General features: G+C 42.7%; 3 protein-coding genes across 3 annotated transcripts; 2 read left to right on the forward strand and 1 right to left on the reverse strand.

Annotated features, from left to right (window-relative positions):
* Positions 1–612: 612 nt before the first annotated feature.
* On the reverse strand, positions 613–4781 carry LOC311319770 (cation channel sperm-associated protein 2-like; the record flags this gene model as incomplete). The annotated part of the gene is made up of 13 exons (XM_084451374.1): positions 613–644; positions 965–1123; positions 1696–1766; positions 1899–1925; positions 2049–2148; positions 2295–2473; positions 2739–2863; positions 3231–3392; positions 3508–3680; positions 3961–4029; positions 4195–4374; positions 4496–4655; positions 4770–4781. The coding sequence occupies 13 exons, from the start codon at positions 4779–4781 to the stop codon at positions 613–615; spliced, it is 1449 nt and encodes a 482-aa protein (XP_084307500.1).
* Positions 4782–5365: 584 nt separating this feature from the next.
* On the forward strand, positions 5366–11919 carry pdia3 (protein disulfide isomerase family A, member 3). Its single transcript, XM_084451163.1, has 13 exons — positions 5366–5669; positions 6657–6735; positions 6884–7001; positions 7155–7262; positions 7443–7572; positions 7785–7901; positions 8008–8133; positions 8972–9157; positions 9487–9595; positions 9816–9944; positions 10040–10119; positions 11254–11311; positions 11418–11919. The coding sequence occupies exons 1-13, from the start codon at positions 5536–5538 to the stop codon at positions 11526–11528; spliced, it is 1485 nt and encodes a 494-aa protein (XP_084307289.1). The 5' UTR covers positions 5366–5535; the 3' UTR covers positions 11529–11919.
* A 5039-nt stretch (positions 11920–16958) lies between these two features.
* Positions 16959–22412, forward strand: isg20 (interferon stimulated exonuclease gene). The gene is made up of 4 exons (XM_084450977.1): positions 16959–17014; positions 17632–18405; positions 19516–19716; positions 21022–22412. Exons 2-4 carry the CDS (start codon positions 17662–17664, stop codon positions 21220–21222), a joined length of 1146 nt encoding a protein of 381 aa, XP_084307103.1. The 5' UTR covers positions 16959–17014; positions 17632–17661; the 3' UTR covers positions 21223–22412.
* Positions 22413–24706: the final 2294 nt, after the last annotated feature.

Below are 24706 nucleotides of genomic sequence, written 5' to 3' on the forward strand. Positions count from 1 at the left end.
TATGTTACCCTAAAGTTGATAGTTCTCTTTAGCTCATGTAAAGGGTGGTGTAGTCTAGCGGTCCACTGCGGACTTGTCACATTTGCCAAATGATAACAGTAGTGATTTATGGTCTCCTCCAATGACATCATGACAGAGCTATATTTAGGTATGTTTGCTGTCAATTAATAGCATTTCATGTTACCCTGCAGACCTTCCATGTACAGGTTACACAAACATTAATAACTTAGCTATAGCTTAGTTATTTCATCTACAAATGTCTAATTTCTCAAATACCAAAGTCATTCTACTGCAATACACCCTGTGGCCTGTGGGTAAAGCATCCAGGAACAGTGAACTTAACATTGGAGTATGGTACCTCCCAAAGGACAAAGTAATAGTGTTTTAGCGCCCCTTACTGGACAAGTGCTAGAACTACCATTTCTGCAACTACAGAGATGTCTTTCTTGTTTGACCTCACATATCCTAGTTCCCATGGGTGAACTAGGCTATTGAATGAATAGTTGATACAAAAACACTGGCAAGGAAACACCGGGCTTTATTTTCTTTAAAATATGGCGAGTCTTGTGGAGAGATGGTGATGTGGGGACGAAGAGCCGGAGCTGGTAGATTCTATGTGTCGTGCAGGTTTAGCAGAGCCTGAACTGCGATGGAGCAAGAAAAAGTAAGATTTTTGAAGGGAATCACACTGTAACAGCTCTGCTGCATCTACTATGCTGTTAGCACAGGTCACACACAACCTTCACTCTAACACCCTGAGGGTGAAAGTACATTAAGGTGTGCTGAATACTTACGGTAGTACACCCATTCAAACACCTGAGCAGAGCAAGATCAAAAGTATTATCCCATTTCACCCCCTTCTGACACATCTTACCCTCTTTTCTACCACCATGACCGTACATAGGTTTGAATGGTTGTATTTATAGCACAGGCTCCAACACTTTCTGTTTGTGTCCCTCCTCACCTGCCACATTCTGCAGCCTCTGGCGCTCATCCAGGTTGTGCTGCAGCAGCTCCAGCAGCTCAAAGTATCTGAACAGAGAGTCCCTGGGCCAGGTGACCTTCTCGTCCTCCTCCTGCTCCTGCATCACCATCATGTTCTCCTCCACATACGCGTCCCAGTCTGGAGGAGGGAGGACACACACACATCCATCAATATACATATAACGCACACGCACACCATATACATATGCACACACACACACGCACGAGCACACACACACACGGGTTATGTTTTTTCTTTTTTCACTCGTTTTTATTTTTATTTTTTATTAATCGTTTTAACTTTTTGTTTTCAATTTCAGTTTAGTTTTAATTAGTTTATAAAGCAGGTTTGCTAGTTTCGTTTTTATTTTTTGAAAATGCTTATTTTTAGTTTAGTTTTCACTCTATGTGAAACAAACCATCTGGCGTATGTCAGGTTACTTCTACGCAGGGGCACAGCTAAAAAAATTGGAGGATGGATTTCAGTTTAGTTTCAGTTACAGTTGGATTTCAGTTTCAGTTACTGCAGTTATTGTTTTTTTTTGTAAAGCCTAGTTTGTATTTTTATTTCAGTTAACTAAAATGTTTTTTCACACCTAGTTTTATTTTTTTTTGTTAGTTTTCGTTGACTATAATAACGTTGACACGCACATGTAGAGGTAAAGGTAAGGTAGAAAGGAACCCCAGGGTAAGTTGTCAACAAGAACCCACCTTTTTCATGAAGGTCAGATCTCACAAACTCCTGAATGGTGGCAGGGACCTCAGCATCCTCTGTGTTATGCCTACATTTCAGATGACGTGTTTATCTTCCTCTGATGATAGTGTGGGACTATATTTCATTTACATTAAAGGAACAAGCTACACAAGCCTAACGGACAACACTCCAAATACATAATATTGACAGGTAATCTCACCCAACTAGTTTGGAATGACTTATCCTCCTACAAGAAAAAGAGAAAACAGTTTCATATTTGTTTCATAAACTCCATCAAAATGCAACGAGGATGAAGGCAGATAAATAGGAGACTTGAAACCTCTTCCATCTTTCACACAATTGCCCTCACCTGTTGATAATCTCAGCTTTGAACATATCTGCCTTGGCCTGCATCTCAATCTGCTGGACCTCTTTAGACAGATCACTCCGTATGGCCTGGAAGTTGTTTACTAGAAGGGGAGAAAAAAGGAAATAGGGTTGTTTGGTCAGAGAGATATGTCTCAAACAATGTTGTTTTGCCGTCACACATTCACACAGACACACACACATACACACACAAATATTGAAACAAAGCATGACAAGTTTAACGGCATACCCATAATTCCCACAAAGATGTTACGGAATATGAAGGAGCCGATGAGCAGCCAGAGGATGATGTAGAGGCCGGAGACGGCTTGATTCAGTTCCGGAACTTTCCGTGTGTCAGCGAGCAGAGCGTACCAGTGGTCCATGGTGAAGAGGATGAAGAGGGTGATGAAGGAGTTGGTGGAAAGACTCTAAGAGAAATGGAAAGACAGACTGCCAAGTTTTTCCCCGGACAAAACGTTCCTTCAATAAAACATTCTAGAAGATACATGCTAGAGCAGCTACCCTACTAGTGAAATCGAATTTCAAGAATTTCTGATGTATTCAAATATATTAGATGAATTACAACAGATTTTTCTCACATTCCTTCGACATTGTCATTAGAATGTGACAGCCTCTCCCAAATCTTCTTCATTTATATTGCACAGTACTACAAGCCCTAAATCACACTCACTTGAAGTTCTCCTTGTAGACCAGGCCTTCGACGTCTGAGCGGGTGTAACTCTGGAACAGAATGACTCCAGCCACCGCGAAGATGTAGGCAAACACCAGCAGGAGTAGGAAAATGAATGTCATGGCCTGTGAACACACACACACACAAATTCATTCAAACTCTTTATCGCAATGTTTACAAAAACGCTTAGCAGAAACATTAATATGATGGGAGTTCATCTGGTAGTAATATTGGGGGGAAGGTTTACACACACTGTGCATCTCAGTATCTCAATGCAGGTCTGATTGAGTTGAGCCTTGGGGCTGTCCATCTATTTATCCTGTAGCACGATTCATGGGTACTGATGGAATTGTATTCCTTGTAGGAGTAGTGATCCCATAGCACTACTCAGAAGCACAGTATTCTGTATATTGCTAGACTATATAATTATGGATCTGGTACTGTACAACTCACTCAGTAGACAGCAGGCCTATATGTTGGCCTGTTCCCTACCTTGAAAGCCTTGGAGATGGCCAACACAATTAGGCGGATCTGACGGAACTTGGAGACCATTTTAAGAGAGCGGAGGATACGGAATGTCCTCAGGAGTTCCACAAACTCCATTTCAGCAGCGTTCACCCCTCTGAAGGCCTTCCAGATCTCCGGTAGAACTGACTAGGAGGAGAAAAGAAACACAAATGAAACATTTCCAGGTACTTTCTGGTTTTGTGAATATCAATTTTAAGTAGAATGGATGCCATATCAAAGGTCTTGTTTGATTGACTCTTACAATTATGGTGACTGCAAAATCAAAGATATTCCACGTGCTTCCCCAAAACTGCCAGAAGTTGTCCACCCACTTAAGGAGGATCTCCAGGAAGAAGATGGCCAGAATGCTCCAGTCCAACATGTCCAGAACCAGCTTCAGGATCTCCAGATTGGGGTCCATGTTGTCAAAAACCTCTGAGCAGAAAGACTTGGTTGTCAATTCGTCCCTATTGTTGTCAACAACACTAAAGGAATTGGGTAGACAAATATTATATTGAAACATGGGAATGTCGTCTCCTAGTGACAAATGTACTGAAATGCACTGAAGTGTTTTGTGGCAGTCTGAGTCAGCATTTCTGTCAACACTGCTCTGTCATGGCCTTGCCATGGAAATATGAGGGCTAAAAGTATTCTGCACAATTATTTGATATTAAAATTATATGAGGTCAAAGTAACTGAATACTGTTTTTCTAACCTGCTTGGATCTCCAGTATAATGGTGTTCAGAATGATGAGAAAGACAATGATATTCGAAAACAAACGACCTGGAAACATTATGTCAAGCATAAACATTTCTGAATGGAAAAAGGCAATATTCATCACATGCGATAAAAATCAACCCAATTTGCAAATGACCCTGGTAGGGATGTGAGGATTAAGTGTTCTAAATGGCCAAAGACTGAATTTCCCATTCAAGGCTGAAAGGATACTCTCTATAATCCAGTGGGCGAACATGTTCAAGGGTGGATAGTTTGCGTGACGGTTCTTCAGTCGCCCCTGGCGACGGTGTTCCATGGTGATAGTGCCACCGCCGCCTCTCTGGGGACAGATCTCAAAGCGGACGAGCTGGTGTGTGTCCTTCCCCATCAGGCTGTTGTAATTATCCTGATCTGTCACACACACGCACGTACACACACACACACGCATGCACGCACGCACACACGCACACACAGATATTGTTTAATCATCTGAAATGGCCAGGTCAGACAAGGGACTGCACTAGTGACCTACCAAGCACATCCTTTGTACAGTACTTAGGACTCCCTCTCTGTTCCTCCTGAAGCTGGTCCAGTAGGTAGAAGCTCTGGATGAGTTTGGACCTGACAACCTCTGCCCTGGGAAGGGTGGCCTTGCTGTTCTCATTGTGGCTGTTGTAGGAGGTCTGGGGCTCCTGTGGAAAAACAATTCAACTATTAAACCACAATCGTCTAATTACTACAAAATTGTGACAACCAACCTATAGGAAGCTCAATTCAAGGTATTTGGAAATCATGACAAATCTAACCTGTGTCCCCATTTTATGTGAGTTTATGCCAGGGGCCGCAGGGCCAAGTTTAGCCTACTTCAAACAATAACTTTCGCAAAAGTCCCGCGTCCTTAGTTACTGGTGCTATGTCCGTCAAGCTGCTTCTTGACTTTGTCGGACGTCCGACTCGGGCTGTCAACAGCCATGGCGGGGAGTAGCCTAGCCTACAAATATTCTTTTGTAATAATACCTCCGCAATATCTTCCAGATCAAGGCAAAAAAGGATTGAAATATATAGTGGAGGGATAGTCTACTTCAAACACTTTCAATTGATAAGGCAAACCCGTCACTGATGACTGAAGACAAGTTTTTTTTTTTTTTTTTTTTTTTTTTTTTAAATAGTAGGCAGTTTGGCTGGAATAAAGTTTGGTCGCTGCATCTTTCTCATTTCATCATTGCAATTATGTTTCCGATCAAAATGACAAGGGAGGGGGTTTTAATGTGGATTGGCGGTGAAACAAGGAAACCATGTGTTTCCAACTCTCATTGGCTGATCGCCTCAGAATGACGCTGTTCCAAACCCAATGGTGAGATGCCACACTTTGGTTAGTTAGAGCCCCGGTAAGGCTCACAATATAACACCACCGCTGCTAACGCTGTCTCTCTTTCTCTATCTCATAGTGATACCAGCCCATCTCGGGGAAGTCAGCCTTCAATGTTGGTCATTTGAAAGGGGTCTTCCAAAATCGTATTTCGTAAATAGCGGTTTTGTTTGACTGCATTGAAGACATTGGCGCGATTTAAGATGTGTAAATTGCTATTCCTTGCCTTTCTCTGCGGGGCTGCCTGGGCCAGCGATGTGCTCGAACTCACGGATGACGATTTTGACAGCCGTATTGGAGACCACCCGCTTGTTCTCGTAGAATTCTTCGCACCATGGTAAGTTAAATTTATATATATATATTGCACAAAAAGTGAAGCTAATTAGCATACTGACTGGTAAGGCAGTGTATGGCAAACCTGTAACATTATGCGCCATGCTAACTTCCAATTTCAGTTTCAGTTCTGCAGCTAGAGAATTGTAAGTTGTTGCTTGGTCTGGTTGGGGCTCATTTGACTTCATGTAACGGAACAATAGCAAGTAGTGAATGATCAATTGTAACAGTAAATACGAGCTTCAGAGTTGAACCATTTCACAGTTAAGTGACCAGATAGAAAGCTACTAGATAAACGATGTAGCTAGCTAATTTGCTAGCTGACGATGGTGAAACGCCCACAATTAGCTTGATAGTGAACTGCAAAATGCAGCATTTGTTTAATTTCCTTTCTGTTCGTGTTCCTCTCTGTTGGCCTTTTTAAATTGTTTGGGCTAACTTGGCATGACCATGTCATTGATTTCCTTGGGAGGTCGAGGGCCGTGTAACCATCTAACGTAACCGAATCCATTAGCTGCCTGGGCGTGACCCTGACTGAGGCTGCTGTTGAATCTATGATCCCGGATTCTGGGAGTTGATGATTAAACTGTTCAGCAGATAGTTTACTTAGCAAACCTTTTTAGTTTGACTAAAACTAACCTGGGATTCTACGTGAGATGCTATCCAGGAAGTTGGGGGTTGGTCTGTCGCTGTTGTAATGTTTTGATTCGTCGGTGAAGTTTGGGTGGCCACTTCTGATTGGTCACTAGGACTGTGTAATAGTTCCAACAATGCTCTAACTAGTAAGTTAGCAGTGACTCACTGCTTCATCTCACTTCATTCTGATTCAGAAACAAAACCATTTGATACGTCACGGTGGTATCAAATTCCACACTTACTGCCAGCACTTCTCTAGAGTTCCTGAAACCTGAATAGTCACTGACAGAGAACACTAAGCTTTTGTGTCGTGACAGATAATCCATATCCTCTCTCCTCTCTCTGAATGTCATAGGTGTGGCCATTGTAAACGATTGGCTCCCGAATATGAGGTGGCCGCCACTCGTCTGAAAGGCACTGCTTCATTGGCCAAGGTATTTCTGCCACTCCGTTCACCTTAGTTGGTATAATGTTTCAACATTCTAAAAATGTTCGTAAGAAAACGTGCACGTTGCTGCTGCTGTCACTAATATGACCCACCTATGGCTTTAACCCTAATGTTAACAACCACCTATGTTTCAGGTTGACTGCACAGTCCAGACCAACGTATGCGGCAAGTACAAGGTCAGCGGCTACCCAACACTGAAGATCTTCAGAGGTGGAGAGGACACTGGTGGCTATGAGGGCCCTAGAAACGCAAGTATGGACCCAAAGATAGCTAAATAAACAGTAGCCTACCTCTGAGTCTGCACTGTAAAGAAACACCTCAGAAGAATTCCATGATATAGTGTATTGGATTGTCTCTCACTTTTCTCTCATTTTTCTATCTTTCACTCTTTTCTCTCTCTCTCAGATGGGATTGTCAAATACCTGGAGAAGCAGGCTGCCCCTGCCTCTGTGGAGATCACAACTGCAGCTGAGTTCGACAAGTATGTCGGAGAAAACAGCCCAAGTGTTGTTGGTGAGTATCCTCTGGTACCGTACCTTCTAAATTGCCATTTATATGCTGTATACAGACAAGTATGCTTTGGGTTCGGATGGAACTGATGTTTGGGAGGGGAAAAAACGCATAGTGAAATGTTAGCATGATAAGTAATTCTGACTTTTTTTTTTTTACCTTTGCCCTGTCGGTCCTCTCCAGGTTTCTTTGCTGACAGTGGAAACACAGCCCAGGAAGACTTCCTCAAGTCAGCCAACGCTCTGAGAGAATCCTGCCGCTTTGCACACACCAACTCTGAGGAGCTCCTTCAGAAAAATGCCATTGAGGGAGAGTGAGTAGCCTCTACATTGCCCGTCTCTCAACTTATCCCCAGTGGAAACTGGTTATGCTGCCTCAGTGGGGATTATAAACAGTAGTATTGGTCTGGGTAGCATGCAAGGTTGTTGGTCTCAGACCAGGTTACTCATCAAATGAGACTGGTTTAGTGAACTTCTAGACTGGATGGTGGAGCACCCCGGTGACACCTGTGTTGCTGGTTTGCAGGGGTGTCATTCTCTTCCGCCCACCACGGATGAGTAACAAATTTGAAGACAGCACCGTGAAATTCGCCGAGGAGAAATTCAGCTTTGCCAATATGAAGCCGTTCATCGAAGACAACATGTGAGTTTGTTTTTTCACCTTATACTTCATGTATGTCAACCACAGCTGAAATAGCATGATGGTGTTTGGTGAGATTTGTGGTTAACCAATCGCATTCCTCCTCCAGGTTTGGCATGTGCCCAGTAATGACTGCTGATAACAGGGACCAGCTGAAGACCGAAGACCTGCTGGTAGCCTACTATGATTTGGACTACGAGAAGAACCCCAAGGGCTCCAACTACTGGAGGAACAGGTAGGACCTCCGCTCCACTCACCCACAGGTGCGAGGGGGACCTTCTCGCCAGTGTCGCTGCTCCACATATAATACCAAGGGTGTATTTTTACTCAGAGTTGTTTAAGCCTCACGGTCGCCAGCGCGGAGGCAACAGGATGGAGAATAGATATAGAAATTAAGGATAGAATTCAGTCATACATACATTATTCATGTTTTAAATTACATTCTCTCTGGCCTCAGGATCACCTCCAGAGAGCAGGGGATGGAGTTGTATTTTCAGCTGTATTTAAAATTTCAGTCAATTATGTTGAGTATCACAATGTGTCATATTGCAATGTATCGTGATTAGGGATGAGACAGTATGGATTTTTGCATTATGATACAGTATCTAGTTACACGGTATGGTTTATGGTATTTCACGGTATACAGCATTTCACCTCCCCAACACATAAAAAAACAAGTATTTTACTTTGAAGGAACTACAGTGCAACACATGATGGGAAATGCACACTATTGTAATTAAGCTCAGTTTATTAATAGCAAGCTTATATTAAATTACAAAATTAACTGTTGCAAGCAACTTGAAATGTGAAGTTTCAGCATCGCATTATTGTGTAATACTGTAAACGTAATACCATAAACACAGGGAATGTCACGGTTCTAATACCGTGGACATTTTATACCGCGGTTCACGGTTTTAGGGTATACCGTCTCATCCCTAATCGTGATACATATCGTATCGTGAGGTCCTTGCCAATACCCAGCCTTATCCCATAGCCCATAAAGATCAATGTCGTTATTGTCATCTTAGCGTTCTTACAGTGGATAAATGGATTTTGACTCCATGTCTTTACAGAGTGATGAAGGTGGCCAAGAGCTTCGTGGACCAGGGGAAGAAGATGAGCTATGCTGTGGCCGACAAGGGCACCTTCGGCCCAGACCTTGGCCAGATGAACATTGATATCAGCAAAGAGCTGCCTGTGGTTGTTATCCACAAATCAGGATTTGCCGGGAACAGCTATATCATGGCTGAGGAGTTCTCGTAAGTGTCTTGTGATGACTAGTTTTTAATGTGCATAATAATAATATTATTATTAATAATAATTATTATTATTATTATAATGGTCACCATCAGCACTCCAAGCATCCATTTGAAAATGTCAGTGTCTAGAGCCAAAATGTTGACATTTACCAGAAAGGCCCACTGCCAAAATGTGGTCTAAGATTGAGATCAGTACCTTTAGGACTAACAGAGGGACAACGTCTGATTGGTTAACATGCTAACCGCTTGTGATTGGCTGAGGCCAGTTTAGTTTTTCCCAAACATTCAATTTCCCCCCCTGATTTAGTTTCATGTGATTTTCCACCCAGACGTGACGGAAAAGCCCTGGAGCGTTTCCTCAACGACTACCTCGACGGCAAGCTGAAGCGCTTCATCAAGTCTGAGCCCATTCCTGCGAGTAATGACGGACCAGTTAAGGTGAGTGGGCAGCGCTTGAAGTCAGACTGACGCCGAATTCCTATTATCAACAGCTAGCACCTACCAAAGCACTTGAATACATTTGGGTGGGGTGTAAACAATATAGGTATGGACTTGGTCAGGGTGTAAGTGCAAGCAGGCTATTACCCTTGGGTTCATCTTAGGTCTCAAGTATTCTAACCAAGCTTTTCTCTCTCTTTCCTCCAATGTATCTGACCAGGTGGTGGTGGGGGAGACTTTTGATGAACTTGTCGATGACGAGAGCAAGGATGTGCTGATTGAGTTCTATGCTCCCTGGTGCGGACACTGCAAGACCCTGGAGCCCATATACAAAGACCTAGGAGAGAGGGTGAGGGTTTGATACAAAACATGACCGCCTGGAGTAATGGTGTACGGAAGTTTATATTTGCTGTGAGGATGACTCCTCTTCCTCTCCACACATAGCTCTCCGGTGATCCCAACGTTGTCATCGCCAAAATGGATGCTACAGCCAATAGCGTGCCACCCCATTTCGAAGTCAAGGGGTAAGTCCAGTAATGAGGTGTTCAACAGATGTTTTTGAGAATATTCATAACATTCATATCAGGCTGTAATGAAAATAATAAAAACTAGACCGCTTGGGTGAGGTGCCAACTTACGCTTTATAGATCAAGAAATTAATTTCGCCTACCTGTACATTCACTCCACTTTCTGAAAACCCTTCTATAAAGAGTTTTAAACCTGGAACCAAGCTACGGGTGTGAAATCTGCTGAATGTGTTGGTCGATTGCACACTCTGTGCACTTGACAAAGATACTGCAGTCAAAAACCAACTTTTCCAAAATGTTGGAAAGGAGCTCTACAGCAAATCAACCAATGGAGAGAGGTAGTCATTGCTGCCCTCTAGTGGTCAGTTGGAAGTATTAATAACTCCTCTACATTCATAACGAAAGAGAAAAATAATACATTTACTCAGCCCGAGCCCGAAGCAAGTGTTACAACACACAGCTACATTTGCCTACAACTAAATATGCACATTGCAATAACAGAAAATTACATTCTCTCGGAGAATGAATCGGGCGCAACAGGAACGATGAGGTTGAAAATGTAATGAGCTGATACAAATACCGTGTGCACGGAGGTAATGACAAAATAAGAAATGTCTTTCTTCCTAGCCAACAATTAGTCTACATGCCCACAAACTGAAACATTGTCAGGCTCACCAGTTTGCTGTTAGATTAGGAACAAAACTGCTTGCGTTGAATAGCCTTAACATTCCTCACAAATCTTCGCCAACCGGTTAAATCCAAAGACAATCACGGGCAAAACTAAAGTTAATTCCATTCATTGTTCATTTGCGTGCGCTGTGCAGGAAAAGGATGGCAGCCACATTAAGGTACAGTAACGTTGGCTAACTAGCTATCTAACACAGCCAGCTCAGCTGTGTACTTTCGGTCTAGCCTATTTTCACATCTCTGTAGCTGGAACGCTACATCATGTGTGTGTCACAGAGCCCGAGCCCGACCCGAACCCTAACTGCATTAAAAAATCGTCCAGAGCCCGGCCCTGGTACCCACACACTCCTTGCGGTGGTGCAAGTAAAGTTTTGTCTGTGTAAAACATTTTGGAAATATTGTCACTGTTCTCCATTGCTAATGTCTTTTTCTCTTTTCTTTCAGATTCCCTACCATCTATTTCTCTCCAATAGGACAGAAGCAGAACCCAAAGAAATATGAGGTAGGTCTCTACCCACGATGCACTGCTTTTACATTTATTTCTGACGGGGGCTTTGTAACCCTCCAGAGTCGTGCAGCACACTAACCTTGCGCTGCTCTCATTTCAGGGAGGGCGCGAGGTCAGCGACTTCCTTGCCTACCTGAAGAAGGAGGCCACCAACCCCCTGGTGGCCCAGGAGGAGCCCAAGAAGAAGAAGAAGAAGAAGTCGGAGCTATAAATAATGCTCAGACGTTGAGCCAACATCCTGTGGAGGGAAAATCCTGACAGAACTAAATTATATTCCAATCTTTTAGTGAAGAACAGAATGCTCTGACCCCAGTCGCAGTGACGGGGCCCTCCCTTGAGCCCTGGCGCTGTGGGAACACTGGAAGGTGAGGTGGTGGCCAGGGCCTGACTGATTTAAATATATGGAAGAGGGACAGCTTTGAAATCAAGATTATTTCCCCTGGTCTGTACCTCGGACAGATGCACTTTGGTTTGTGACCAATCCCAGTCATCTTTTGCTCTGTTGTTTGTTTTCTGGACAAAGGGTGGTTATGGTGATTCCTTTTTGGTTGTTTTGTAACACATCTTTGTTTTTGTACATTTGGAAGGATCGTTAAATAAAAGGCCCAAAAAACAACTATTATTTGATATATGTAGTTTTTTTATTTATACATGATCGGATCTTTCGCAAGCTGTTTTATAATATAATATCCATTAATTGGGTATTGGCCTCGTAGGTTTTGGTAAACGCCTGTATCTATTTGTCAGTCACCCCAGATTTCCTTATCCTTAGTGCTGTCCTCAGACATGAACTTGAACCAATCAGTTCTACATGCCTTTTTCTCGCATTTTAGCTGGCTCAAATGTTTGTAGTTTGCTGTGAGTTCTTGGAAAAAGGAAATTGTCCATCTGTATGTTTGACTTCACAATGTTTCACTTTAGCACTTTTAGATGCATCTGTTGAGGATAATTGCTAGAGAAATGATATTTTGTGTAGACCTGTTGAACCCAAGAGGGCTAGGCTATGCGTAGCAGGCTACAGAGGGCAGGAACTTTTATGACCGCAAGATACATTTTTTCACATTTTGACAAAAATAAATTGTAGGTCTAACTCTGGAATCACTGGATGAAAACGGTGAGATTGAAAGATTAAAAACACTGGCAAATGTAGATTAGATCTTCTCACTGCAGATAAAACATACCGGCCACCCAGCTGCATAAGTTATGACTGTAAGAATCAAACCATTCTTCTTTGAAATATCTGCAATTGCCCGTCCCATCCGCCTCCAAAACTGTCATCAGGTACTGATGTTTTGTGTCAGGCTCCATCCATTTTGCTGCTACGAGATCAAATAAAACATGGACGTACCAAACGAAGTGCTTTTAGTGGCAAACTGGATGCAACCTGATACAAAACCAGATGATCAGTAGCGGTCTTGCATCAGAAATTTAATTAAGTTTTTTGGAGCACCGGCGGATACCACCTCGCCTTGGACCCGCCTTAGACCGGATCTAAAACGTAAAGTGAACGGCCCAGACTACCAAACTGGGGGAGAACAAATGACACTAGCTAGGCAGGTAGTTTGACAGGCAGGTATGCCATCCAATCATTTCATGTTGGCAACTCAAAATGATTGGACGTACTTATTACAGTGCTGCGACTTCCACAGATTATGGGTTTATTTCATTTTAGTGTCAGAGAACTTAATTTATTGATTGCTGTCGGAATGTAATGACAATTGCAAAAAATATGAAAAAGAAAGTAAATTGCAAAAAATATAACAAGTGCTGCTGAGTCAAATTATACTGGTGCAGTATGCGGTTTGGCTCAGAAGCCCTTTTTCACATTACATCCCGACAGCAATCAATAGATAAAGTGTCTCACACTAAAATAAAATAAATCCATAATCTGTAGAAGTTGCAGGACTCTAATAAGTAAGTCTGATCATTTCGAGTTGCCAACTTGAAATGATTGGACCTGTCTGTCAACCTACCTACCTACCTGTCTGCCTGCCTAGCTACCTGTCTGCCTGCCTAGCTACCTGTCTGCCTGCCTACCTACCTGTCTGCCTGCCTAGCTACCTGTCTGCCTGCCTCGCTAGCCAGTAGTTTTTTCCCAGTTTGGAGGCAGGCCTGAAGGGAGGGGTGGGGATTTAGTCAGTTGCATTTTTCAAAATATTTCAACATTTTCCTAAATCTAACAAGGAAGCGTATACTGCCCCTTTAAGGTGAGGGTTAGGCCGCCTTTTAATATATCCATGATTCTTACAGCCCCAGTAAGATCTCTCTAGGTCATCCTCAGACAAGCCCACCATCAGCGCTTCCAGTCCTCCCGATCTTCCATACATCTGGCTAGCTCGCCAGTACTTTCCCCTCCTGTATCTTTCTTAAGTACGTCCATGTGACCGATGCCCGTGTGTCGGCTCCCACAGCACCAGTTTGCTGGCTGGCAGCTCCTGGTGTCTCTGGCAGTGACCAGCCAGCCTCATTCTCCTGGCTGCTATGTTCTCACTCCCCCTTGGTGACCCCCCATACTGATGCTTGTTGGTAACATGCTCGCTCTTGTTGATGGGACTTCTGCAGAGTGGGCTTCAGGGTCCAGCATTCACACCCATATAGAAGAACGGACTCTTGCATAGAAGAAGCTGAATTTGATTTGTCGCTGCCGTTTAGGGCCCTCCATGCAAGCGCCTTTCTCACTTTATTATTTTATCACAAGGATTTGTGATAAAATAATGCTATAAGACAATTCAATGCAACTGCACCTCATAAAATACATAAGATATGTACATGACAATGCAAGACCTCTTTGTTCCTCTTGCTCTCCCTCTCTCGTCTCCCCTCTCTTGTTCCTCACCCTTATCTTAGCTTGCCCCTCTGTCTTACCCTGCACCTACAGTATAAACACTTGGTAACAGTGTAAGACATTTCTCTTTAATATACATTAACGTGCAATGGCTTAGAAGGTCTGCGGAGAGGAGAGGAAAGGAGAAGACCGGTTAGATGGGGTGAAGGGGAGGAGAATCTCCCCACTCTCTCTCCTCCTTTCCTAGCTCTCCTCTCCTTGCTGACCTCTCTCTCATCTCCTCTCTCCTGTTTCTCTCCTCTTTCTTAGCTTGCCCCTCTCTCTTAAATAACACCATAAACAAAAGGACCAAAGACCTACGCCACCAAAGGTGTGCTCCACTCCCATGTCTTCGATACCTGTTAGTCTTTTTAAACATGGACAAGATAGGATTGCCTGAGAACTCATACATGGCCACGTTATTTTCTCAGATGGAGAACCTTATGGCTGTCTGAACTTTGTCAGTACAGCGACAAAGCATCTTAAGTACTGTCCTATCCCAATGAAGCTGAAATGACCTAAAATATCTTCTTTAAAAAAAATATATATATATATTGAGCATTGATAACTGCACAATAATGTACTGGTCTTCTCTGGTCCTTCAATGCACTCCGGTCCTTGAATAAAATTCAACATTTAAATTATATGATTCACTATTCACAAAAACAACATCCACCCTAGTTGTAAAATGCAGTAAATCAGGAACCGGATGTTGGATGTGCTGAAAGAGTCAAGCTGAAATAGAAGCTCACTTTTACACCCCCAACCCTGTCTGATAACTTCACATGAATCACATGACATCTTCTTAGTATATGCACTTTTATCACTTTTTTCATCAGAAGTATATTTAGGTGACATGGCCTTAAAGAGTTGTTAATATTCATTAATTTGGAATTAAATACATTGTACACGAACTACTTTATCAATAAACATTGGAAAAAGCAAATTTGATGCATTTGATTTTGAGTATTTTGCATGAAATCTCCTAAATCACAAAATATTTTAAATATTTTTTTCTTGGATTTTGCCACTTCAGGCATAAATATCTGAAAATGCTCAAATAATATCACCGGCCAGCCTCATGTAGCTATTTTGAAGAGGTACCCCCAAGCTACAAGAATCAGCAGAGGAAAAAACTTTACCAGACAAAACCAGGTCCCTGACTGTGGGCTGCAATCTAATGGGCTGGAGCCATGGATGTATTAATGGTGCGTTCGTTTATAACTGGGAGGTGGCAAATTGCGACTTGCTACTAGGAATTATTAAATAAAACACCGCATGAACTCGCACTTCCTCGTCGCAAATTCGGATATGTTTCTCAGCCCCCAGTTGCTCGAATGCACTAGATATAACTTATGGAGTCAAAATGAGGCCAGAAAGCATTGTAAACGTAAGTGAAGTATTGTAAACGTAAGTGAGGTATTGTAAACAAAAATATATGAATTGTAAATGTAAGTGAAGTATTGGAAACGTAAGTGAAGTATTGTAAACAAAAAATATATAAATTATTACTTAATTATTAAAAAATAAAATAAAAATTGCATTAACAATACTTTTTTGCGTTTACAAAACCTTTTCTGCATTTACAAAACTTTTCTGCCTTTACAATACTTTTTCTGCGTTTACAAAACTTTCTTGCGCTGCAAAACTATGGAGTCAAAATGAGGCCAGAAAGCATTGTAAACGTAAGTGAAGTATTGTAAACAAAAACATATGAATTGTAAACGTAAGTGAAGTATTGTAAACGTAAGTGAAGTATTGTAAACGTAAGTGAAGTATTGTAAACAAAAAATATATAAATTATTACTTAATTATTAAAAAATAAAATAAAAATTGCATTTACAATACTTTTTTGCGTTTACAAAACCTTTTCTGCATTTACAAAACTTTTCTGCCTTTACAATACTTTTTCTGCGTTTACAAAACATTTCTTGCGCTACAAAACATTCTGGCCTCTCTTTGACGGGGGGGCGGGGTTAGATGAGTGGCGTGTCCAGAGAGGAAGAGGCGGGGTTTCGGGATGCCCACCACCATATATAAATCAAAACCATAGAAGAAGTCCAAAAAACGTTGAGCAGCGCTCATATGGTGGTGGGCATCCCGAAACTCCGCCTCTTCCTCTCTGGACACGCCACTCATCTAACCCCGCCCCCACGTCAAAGAGAGGCCAGAATGTTTTGTAGCGCAAGAAATGTTTTGTAAATGCAGAAAAAGTATTGTAAAGGCAGAAAAGTTTTGTAAATGCAGAAAAGGTTTTGTAAACGCAAAAAAGTATTGTAAATGCAATTTTTATTTTATTTTTTAATAATTAAGTAATAATTTATATATTTTTTGTTTACAATACTTCACTTACGTTTACAATACTTCACTTACGTTTACAATACTTCACTTACGTTTACAATTCATATGTTTTTGTTTACAATACTTCACTTACGTTTACAATGCTTTCTGGCCTCCGTTTACAATTCATATGTTTTTGTTTACAATACTTCACTTACGTTTACAATGCTTTCTGGCCTCATTTTGACTCCATAATAACTAGGTAACTGTGATATAATGGTATATAGCTCGAATGTACACAGGTCGGAGGTAGGTATTTTGCCACTTGCGACTTGCCACCTCCGACCACAAACGAACACACCATAATAGAACTAGGTTGGAGCCTAGGGCCACGGGTTCCTGACCGTTTTGACTGTTGTAGTAGCATACTCCAACCTGTGGATGGCAGCAATGCGTGTAGTGGCGTCTAGACCGCATGAAATATGCAAGCAAAGAACGGAAAGACCCAATGATCACGAAGGCAGTCGAATCCTGCGTGGGCATGTTCCGTTCCACGACACGCGGTTCTACTGGTGCTCGTGTCGATAAAGCCGGTAAACATTTCAGTATTTATGATCCATTAAACCGTGGCATATTTGCCGCTAGCGTCTTTTGGATAACGGGTAGATGAACAACTGAGCTGAATGTATGTAACTTTCTTCATTTGAAACGACCTCGTTGGTGTCAGTGGGTGAGCTAGCTACTAGTGTTAGCATTCTTAGCATTAGCAGCAGGCTAACATCTTTCAAAGCATGCCAGGAACTGTTAACGTCAAACGGTACTATTCCTTCTTTCGAACCGTTGTAACGGTAATGCACACATGCAACAGGGTACCTCCCCAGTACTGTTCTACCCCTCTACAAAACATCCAGGTATTTGGTTTTAGCATTAGCTGTGTTATATAGTCGTAACAACGTTAGCTAACGAGCTCATTCGTGTCAGCTAACATGACGCGAGCATTTCGAGCCATACAGGAACTTAGCACGTGTTCTTCTTACACAACATCAATATGATTTGGACGTTTCCTGAAATGTTGTCAGTGTAGCCTGCGTGTCATGTTTGTGATCATGTGGAATGGCATCCCTAACAGGGATGTGTACAACACTTCAATGTTATTATCTACAGCTGTTTATAATGGCCTGTAATCAGTTTTTGTCCTATGCTTTTGCAGATGTGATGCCAAGGTTACACATGCGGAGCAATGTCTGAAGCAGCGATTTCTAATGGGAGAAAGCCCCATCACAGCTCTTCATGGGGGCTCATCAACAACTACAGATATCTGGCCAGGAAGACTATGGTGCTACGTGCCGTGGAGAACGCTAAAGCAAGGAAAAAACGGCAAAGGAAAAATACAACTGCTAACTTAAAGAGAAAGCGGATAGAACACGACAATGAAAAACTGGACACTACTAAAACAGTGAAAAAGAGGAAATTGTGTTCAGGGCAAGCAGGTAGAGATATAGAAATAAGCACTCTGAACTCTTCAGACGCGTGGGCTCATGTTTCTAAATTTGAACTGCAGTTGTCTTGTCCTGTAGAGGCCTCCCTGACTTCTGGTGGAAAGGAAACTAAAGTAGCCACCAACCATCTGAACTTTGTTAGTAAAGAACGTGTCCCAGCAGCAGCAGCCACTCTTGTGGAGGGTTGGGAGGTTGACAGTGGTTTCTCGTCCGAGACGAGCCCCCCGGCGAGCGGGCGCTGCTCGCCCTGCCCCGGCCCGCGCCCGGGCATGGTGGTGGCCATGGACTGTGAGATGGTGGGCACCGGGCCTGGCGGTCGCTGTAGCGAACTGGCACGCTGCAGCCTCCTGGATTACCACGGCAACGTCATTTACGATAAGTATATCCGCCCTTGCCAGCCCGTGACTGACTACAGGACCCGCTGGAGTGGCATCCAGAAGCACCACCTGCAGAACGCTCTGCCCTTTTACCAGGCCAGGAGAGAGGTGAGCGAACAGGCCGACTTGGGTTAAAGAACCAACATTATTATTGTTAGGCCTATTTATTTTAGCTGGTAGCAAATATTATTAATGCACTGAAAGTTGTATCATAACGTATACAGCCAACACCAGAAATAAACTGCAGATAATGGACTGGATTTTTTTTTTTTTTTTTAACTTTTACCTCGATGCTCCACAGTTGACCTCTTGCTTAAAAATACTGTCATTTTACTATTCTTCATGGTCAAACTGCAAGTAAAAATAAATTATTTTTATATTACTTATATATACTGCTTAAAAAAATAAGGGAACACTTACTCACACTTAATCACATCCAGCCCTCAATGGGTTAATCATTTTGGTTTCCATTGACCGTCATTTTGTTCTTGGCAAATTGCACAATGTAATCAATAAAGATTTTCAACTTGGTTATTTCGTTCATGGAGATCCACGATGATGATTGATGACTGGTGTTCCCTTAATTTCTTTGAGCAGTGTATAAACGACTCTTATAATTTGTGGGGATTCTATTAACTGATATGTAGGTGTAACCAGCCATGCACTGCTTCTGCCCACGTGTTCATAGCATAGAGCTCCACAATGGTGACGTGTTGGAATGTTAATTACAAAAAAAGGAAGGTTGTGCCAACAAGTTGGGTGGAAACCATCTGTCTCCCCATAGGCTAATGCAAAATAGTGTCTGATTTCTTCTGACATTTGCTTTGATTGCTTTTTGAGGGATTGCGTCATCTTTCTGATACGTTTGAGGTATCATTGACAACATTTCGCTGTCCCTATTATCAAACGACAGCATGATCATATACGATGTCCTGCAAAAACTGGATGTTAGCCAGCTAAAAACTAGCCGTTTGTATTCCTATTCAGCTAGCATTGAGTGGTGCTGACATGAAGTGTTTTAAAATTAACACATTTTACTAGAAAATCTGCAAGGCTGCTTGGAAAAACACAACCACCTTACAAATGTAACTGGTGGAAAAACCCTGCATGTTAAGGAAAGGGTATCGGCCAGCAGAATGGTCCTGTGTGCACTTACATACCAGCTATCTTAAAGTGCCCCCATGCGGTATAATGACACATCTGCTCTCCCTTCTCCAGATACTAGAGATACTGAAGGGGAAGGTGGTCGTGGGCCACGCCCTCTTCAACGACTTCCGGGCCTTGGACTTCAACCACCCGGGTCACATGGTCAGGGACACCAGCAGCACGCGTCTGCTGAGGCGATTGGCCGGCTTCCCCGTCAGACGCTGCATTTCACTCAAGATCCTGGCCAATAAGCTACTGGACAGGAAGATACAGGTGAGGGCCCCTCCATGTTATCATACTCATACATATCATATACGTAACCATGACTGGTGTGGTGCTGGGAGTTTAAAGACATACAGAAAGTGATCAGCCTCTGAGTGTTCCTCTATTCGCTCGGTAGGTTGGTATTCGGAACTCAGTTCACTATTCAGAGCTTTGTTTTTGTTTTTGTTTTTTGCAACAAAGCTTTGCAATAGTAGCTCAAACTACACAAGTCTTGGTATCAGGGCGGATACTGTGCTCATGTACTCGTACTCATACTCATAAGAATGTTGTGATACTATAAACCGATACCAACGTCGTAATACCATTACACTGAGTGACTTGTGAAAGCACAACTGAACAGAAGATGATTTTAGCAATGGAATCGGCATGACTGAGAAGATTGCTTGTGTTTCCTCCCTGATGCAAAAGACTTCTCATTCTCTTCATTTCTCTCCATCTCAGAGCAGCTCCTTGTGTGTGTGTGTGTGTGTGTGTGTGTGTGTGTGTGTGGCAGGCAGAGCACCTGCTTTGAGGCAGAGACATATCTCTTCTAATAATTAGGAATACTGAAAATGCTTCTTGGACGAATATCTTATTACAAGTTAGAAATGGCCTTAAAGGCGACACAAGTGTGTTGGTGGGGCTGGAGCGAGAGTTGGAGCGAGCAGTAGGCTATTGGCTTGTTATGCTGGACTATGCTAGCAAACAACAAAAACATTTTTTTTAAGCCATTTCGAGTTTTTGTTTTTGGTAGGCTGCTATCAGCCTCTAGTTCGTCGTGGTACAAAATATATATTTATAAAACCAAATTGGAAGTGGTTTTCAAGAGTTTATGGATGTAGCCTACATTAGAACACAAAGTGAAACCTAACTTGTCGGCAGCTTGACACAAGCACATGATCAAATAAACCCACATATGATTAAATCATGAATAAGTACTCAGCTAGCAAGCTAAACAATCTAGCAAGCTTACAATCTACAAGTAGCAGGAGGCAAAAATAAATATGACTGTCTACTATGCAATCCGATGGCATGGTGTTGAAACCTTTTGGCCATGACTAGTCTTAGTGTACACCACTGTTATAAAGCCTACTTTACATTACATTAAATTAGTCATTTAGCAGACGCTTTCATCCAAAGCGAATAATTATATTTAACATAGGTAGTCAGTCTACTGCTACTTGCTTTGAAGAGCTTTGATCATACAGCTGTTTGCACCGTATTCCTGGTGCGCAGTGATGTTAGGCTGTGGGTCAATTCAAGCCGATGTTGGATGTGAGTTTTGAATTTCCTAACGAGCTCTGTTGCGTGCAGGTGGGCAGGAGGGGCCACTGCTCCGTGGAGGACGCGCGGGCAGCGCTGGACCTGTACAAGCTGGTGGAGGGGGAGTGGGAGCAGGACTTCCGGGAGATGATGGGGGACGTGGACCCCCCGGCCCACCCCGACCCCTCAGCCTCCAGCCACTACATGCAGGACCGGTACTGGCCAGAGAGCCTGGCCGAGGACAGCCAATGAGACGGGAGAGGCGGGCCTCTGACGGGGAAGACGTGGGAGATGATTTGGCGGGGATTGGATGGAGAATCTTTTCTCACTATGATGGACGTGTAGCTAGGCCAGTGTGGATGATGTCAGATCTGACTGTCAGATGTATGTTAAGTCACACAAGAGATGTCATGTGTGACTTAACATACAGGCGACTGGTGTATTTTATCTAATGAACAAATGGCAACATATTTTAGCTTTCCAAAATGATATTTTTTATTAACATGGAACATAAAGAAGAGTTCAAAACAGCAAATTGTGTTGCTGTCTTATAACTGGACTTTTTTTTTTAGAAGTTGATATTTGGTGGGGATTGGATGGGTAGCCTTTTCATACTGTGGTGGATGTGTAGCTAGGCCGAGGTGGCTTGAGTTGGTCTCTGTCCAGGAGGTCAGAAAAGTGGCAGTCCTGATGGAGGTATTATGCTGCCTGTAATGAAGTTATTTATAAAAACTAGTTTCAGTGTGAAATGAGAGGGTTGTTGAGTACGACACAACAAAAGGCAAAAGTGAGACGTCGTGTGTGACTATACATACAGGTGACTGGTGCATTTTACCTAATGAACACATGGCAACATATTTTCAGAGGTTTTTTTTTTTTTTTTGCTTTCCAAAAGGACATGTTTATTACTGGGGCAGCTGTGGCTCAGGAGGTAGAGCAGATTGTCCGATGATCATAGGAAGTAGAGCGGTCATCCACGTGTCAAAGTGTCCTTGGGCAAGACTGAAGCCCAAATCACACCCTATGAGCAGGCGAGCACCTTGCATGGCAGCTGCTGTCATTGGTGTGTGAATGTGTGTGTGAATGAGAGGCCACTGTAAAGTGCTTTGGATAAAAGCCCTATATAAGTGCAGTCCATTTACCATTTTATTAACATGAACATAGGAGAAAGAAGACATGCAAATGTTTTTGCGGTGTTGTAACTGGTATTTGCATTGACTTTCACTTAGTGGTTGATTTCTGTGAAAATAATAGATGGCGTTGAATTTTGGTGTTGTGGTGCTCTTAAAAGTGAGCGTTAAAAACGTGACCTCCAGTAAAAAAGATGCAAGATGAGAGGCTCCAAACGGTGAAGATGATGGTCGACAAAATGTTACCTCCCCTCTTAAGGGTTAATTAACTTTTTGAGGTTTTGATTTGAGGTTGTCCTAAGTCTTCATGTTTCACGCAGTGTTAAAGCTGACAGATTGTTAACCTTACTGCCATTCAAACATTTTATGCTGCTCCTCTAAAGACGGCCTGGAGGTGCCTAAAAATCTCAATAAATTATAAACATAACATTTGTCTGGTCTAATTTTTCATCACAATTCAAACACTTTCTCTATCTTTGCAAACATGGTGCTTCAGGATCCTGGCTGCTGAGTGTTGCATGACCCCTGGTGGCCACGAGGCCCACTGGTAAATCCCATGTCTCCTGTGACCCACAACTTGTGTTTATATAACATGCTTTTCACGTTCTACATCAACACTACCTGAAAGTTGTGGATGTTTATTGAATGATGGTGTTTTCCTGAATCTTTAGTATATAAGGAAAGTAGTTCCTAGACACGCGTCATGGGGATACACCCAGCCATACACACTGCATTGTATCTGTATTTATTGGCTCTGCGACATTCAAGTCCCCCTCTTTTCTGGACTTCGATAATGTAACTGCCAGGTTCATGTCACAGAGAGTTGGACCTCTATAGCTTTTCCTGGATCAGCAGCAGCATTACAGTGTGGACAAACAGCAGTTCTGTTAAGAAATACCCTTTTAAAGATCATCCGGGGTGAGATATAGGCTCTGGTTGTTACTGCATGTTTGTGAAATCTGTTCAATTCAAACGGAGGGGAGCTGATTATGGACCTGTTTCCAAACCTGGGCTTGACCCAGTACTCTCATTTGAGACACTGCCAAGGGTTCCAAACAAGACGAGGGTCACTTCAAACTGAATCTAGATCCACCTCATTGTACAGTATTACAAAGGAGAAGAAATATGTTAATAATCCTTAAATGCTTTTAATTGATTTCCATGTGCTCTTAATTAATCCAGCCCTACTTTGATTTGCATAAATCCATGAACAATGTTCATGTTCCAATTAATATCAAGTGAATCTCTCTCTCTCTCTCTCTCTCGCCCGTTCTCACCACACGCATCCACATGCCCCCAGAGCTTTAAGTTGGGCCCAGAGCTCTGGCTGACTATAGGAGTACAGAGCCCGGCATTGTGTTGCCAATCCGGCTACTTTAGTCTGACGGACCCCCCTCCCAGTGAGCGGATCAGGGCTGCTTTAGCAGATTATTCTGCTCTGTTCGCCATTGCATCAGTGGGGAAACGTGCGTGGATGACGCTAGAGCTCCTGGAGTCTTGGAGAGAAAATGGCTCCCTCTACCTAGGCTCTCATTCACATATACAGCACCCATATACACAGTGCTTGGTTATTTAGTTCCTCAATTACTCACTAGGCGAATCTTGAAGGTCTTTCCTCAATGCCTCCTCAAATTGTATTGGAGGAGGGGTTCTGAGGGTGGGAATGTTCTCCTCCAGGAAAATCAATGTTCCTCATTGTTACACTTTTAAATTATGCTTCTAGATTGATCTGTCATTGATATTGATATTATATTTAAATGACACCTTCACTGGGTCTCCTTCTGAAACTGGGCACACGTGCCCTATGTGTGACTAAGCATTGTAAACACAGAGAACATTATATAAATGCACCTCTCCTCACCTAATAATCTTTACACACTTCCTGTTTGCTCACACACGTAAACGCACGCAGGCTCACACTAACACACACACACACACACATACCCACACATTTACCACAACACTAGTGAAACCAAAGCATGTGGACGGCATACTTCAATTCTATATATAGGAATATAACGTGTATTTGAAAGCTAATCTAATCCCAGTTGGATAATGGGGACTGATTTAAGATCTAATTGGACTCACTTGAACTCTGTGTTTACTGATCTAATCAGACTTGAACGACTACTCCAAATCTTGATGAGGGGTGCTGGGAGAGAGAGGGGATCGGAGACACTGAGGGCGAGGTACCAGGATATTGTTGCAGCAAGACTACTGATAAACATGACTGGGCGCCACACACTCTTCTGATCTGACAGACTGGTATTTACAATGTTTGGATCTCAGAGGGTCTTACTCAGGTCTCAAATCATGTTGAGGATCAAGCGTTTGGTGGCCGCCAGCACATCATTTGTCATGAATGTGGTCTGTTTAAGTAGTAAGGCTTATTACTTCTTGCTTAAGTGGCCCCTCTTTTTCTCTCTCTCCTTCTCCCTCTCTCCAACGTACAGTATTCACGTTGCAGGCAAGGAGACTAACAATAGCTACTTTACACTTATTTTAAGAGGCCTTGGAATTCAATCAACACCCCCCCCGTTCCCTCAACCCACCCCTCACCTAAAGTTTACTCCCCCTCCATTAGAGCAGCCTCGCACCTCCCCTCA

The sequence above is a fragment of the Borostomias antarcticus genome, assembly GCF_949987555.1.
Source record: "Borostomias antarcticus genome assembly, chromosome: 16".
Taxonomy (NCBI): domain Eukaryota; kingdom Metazoa; phylum Chordata; class Actinopteri; order Stomiiformes; family Stomiidae; genus Borostomias; species Borostomias antarcticus.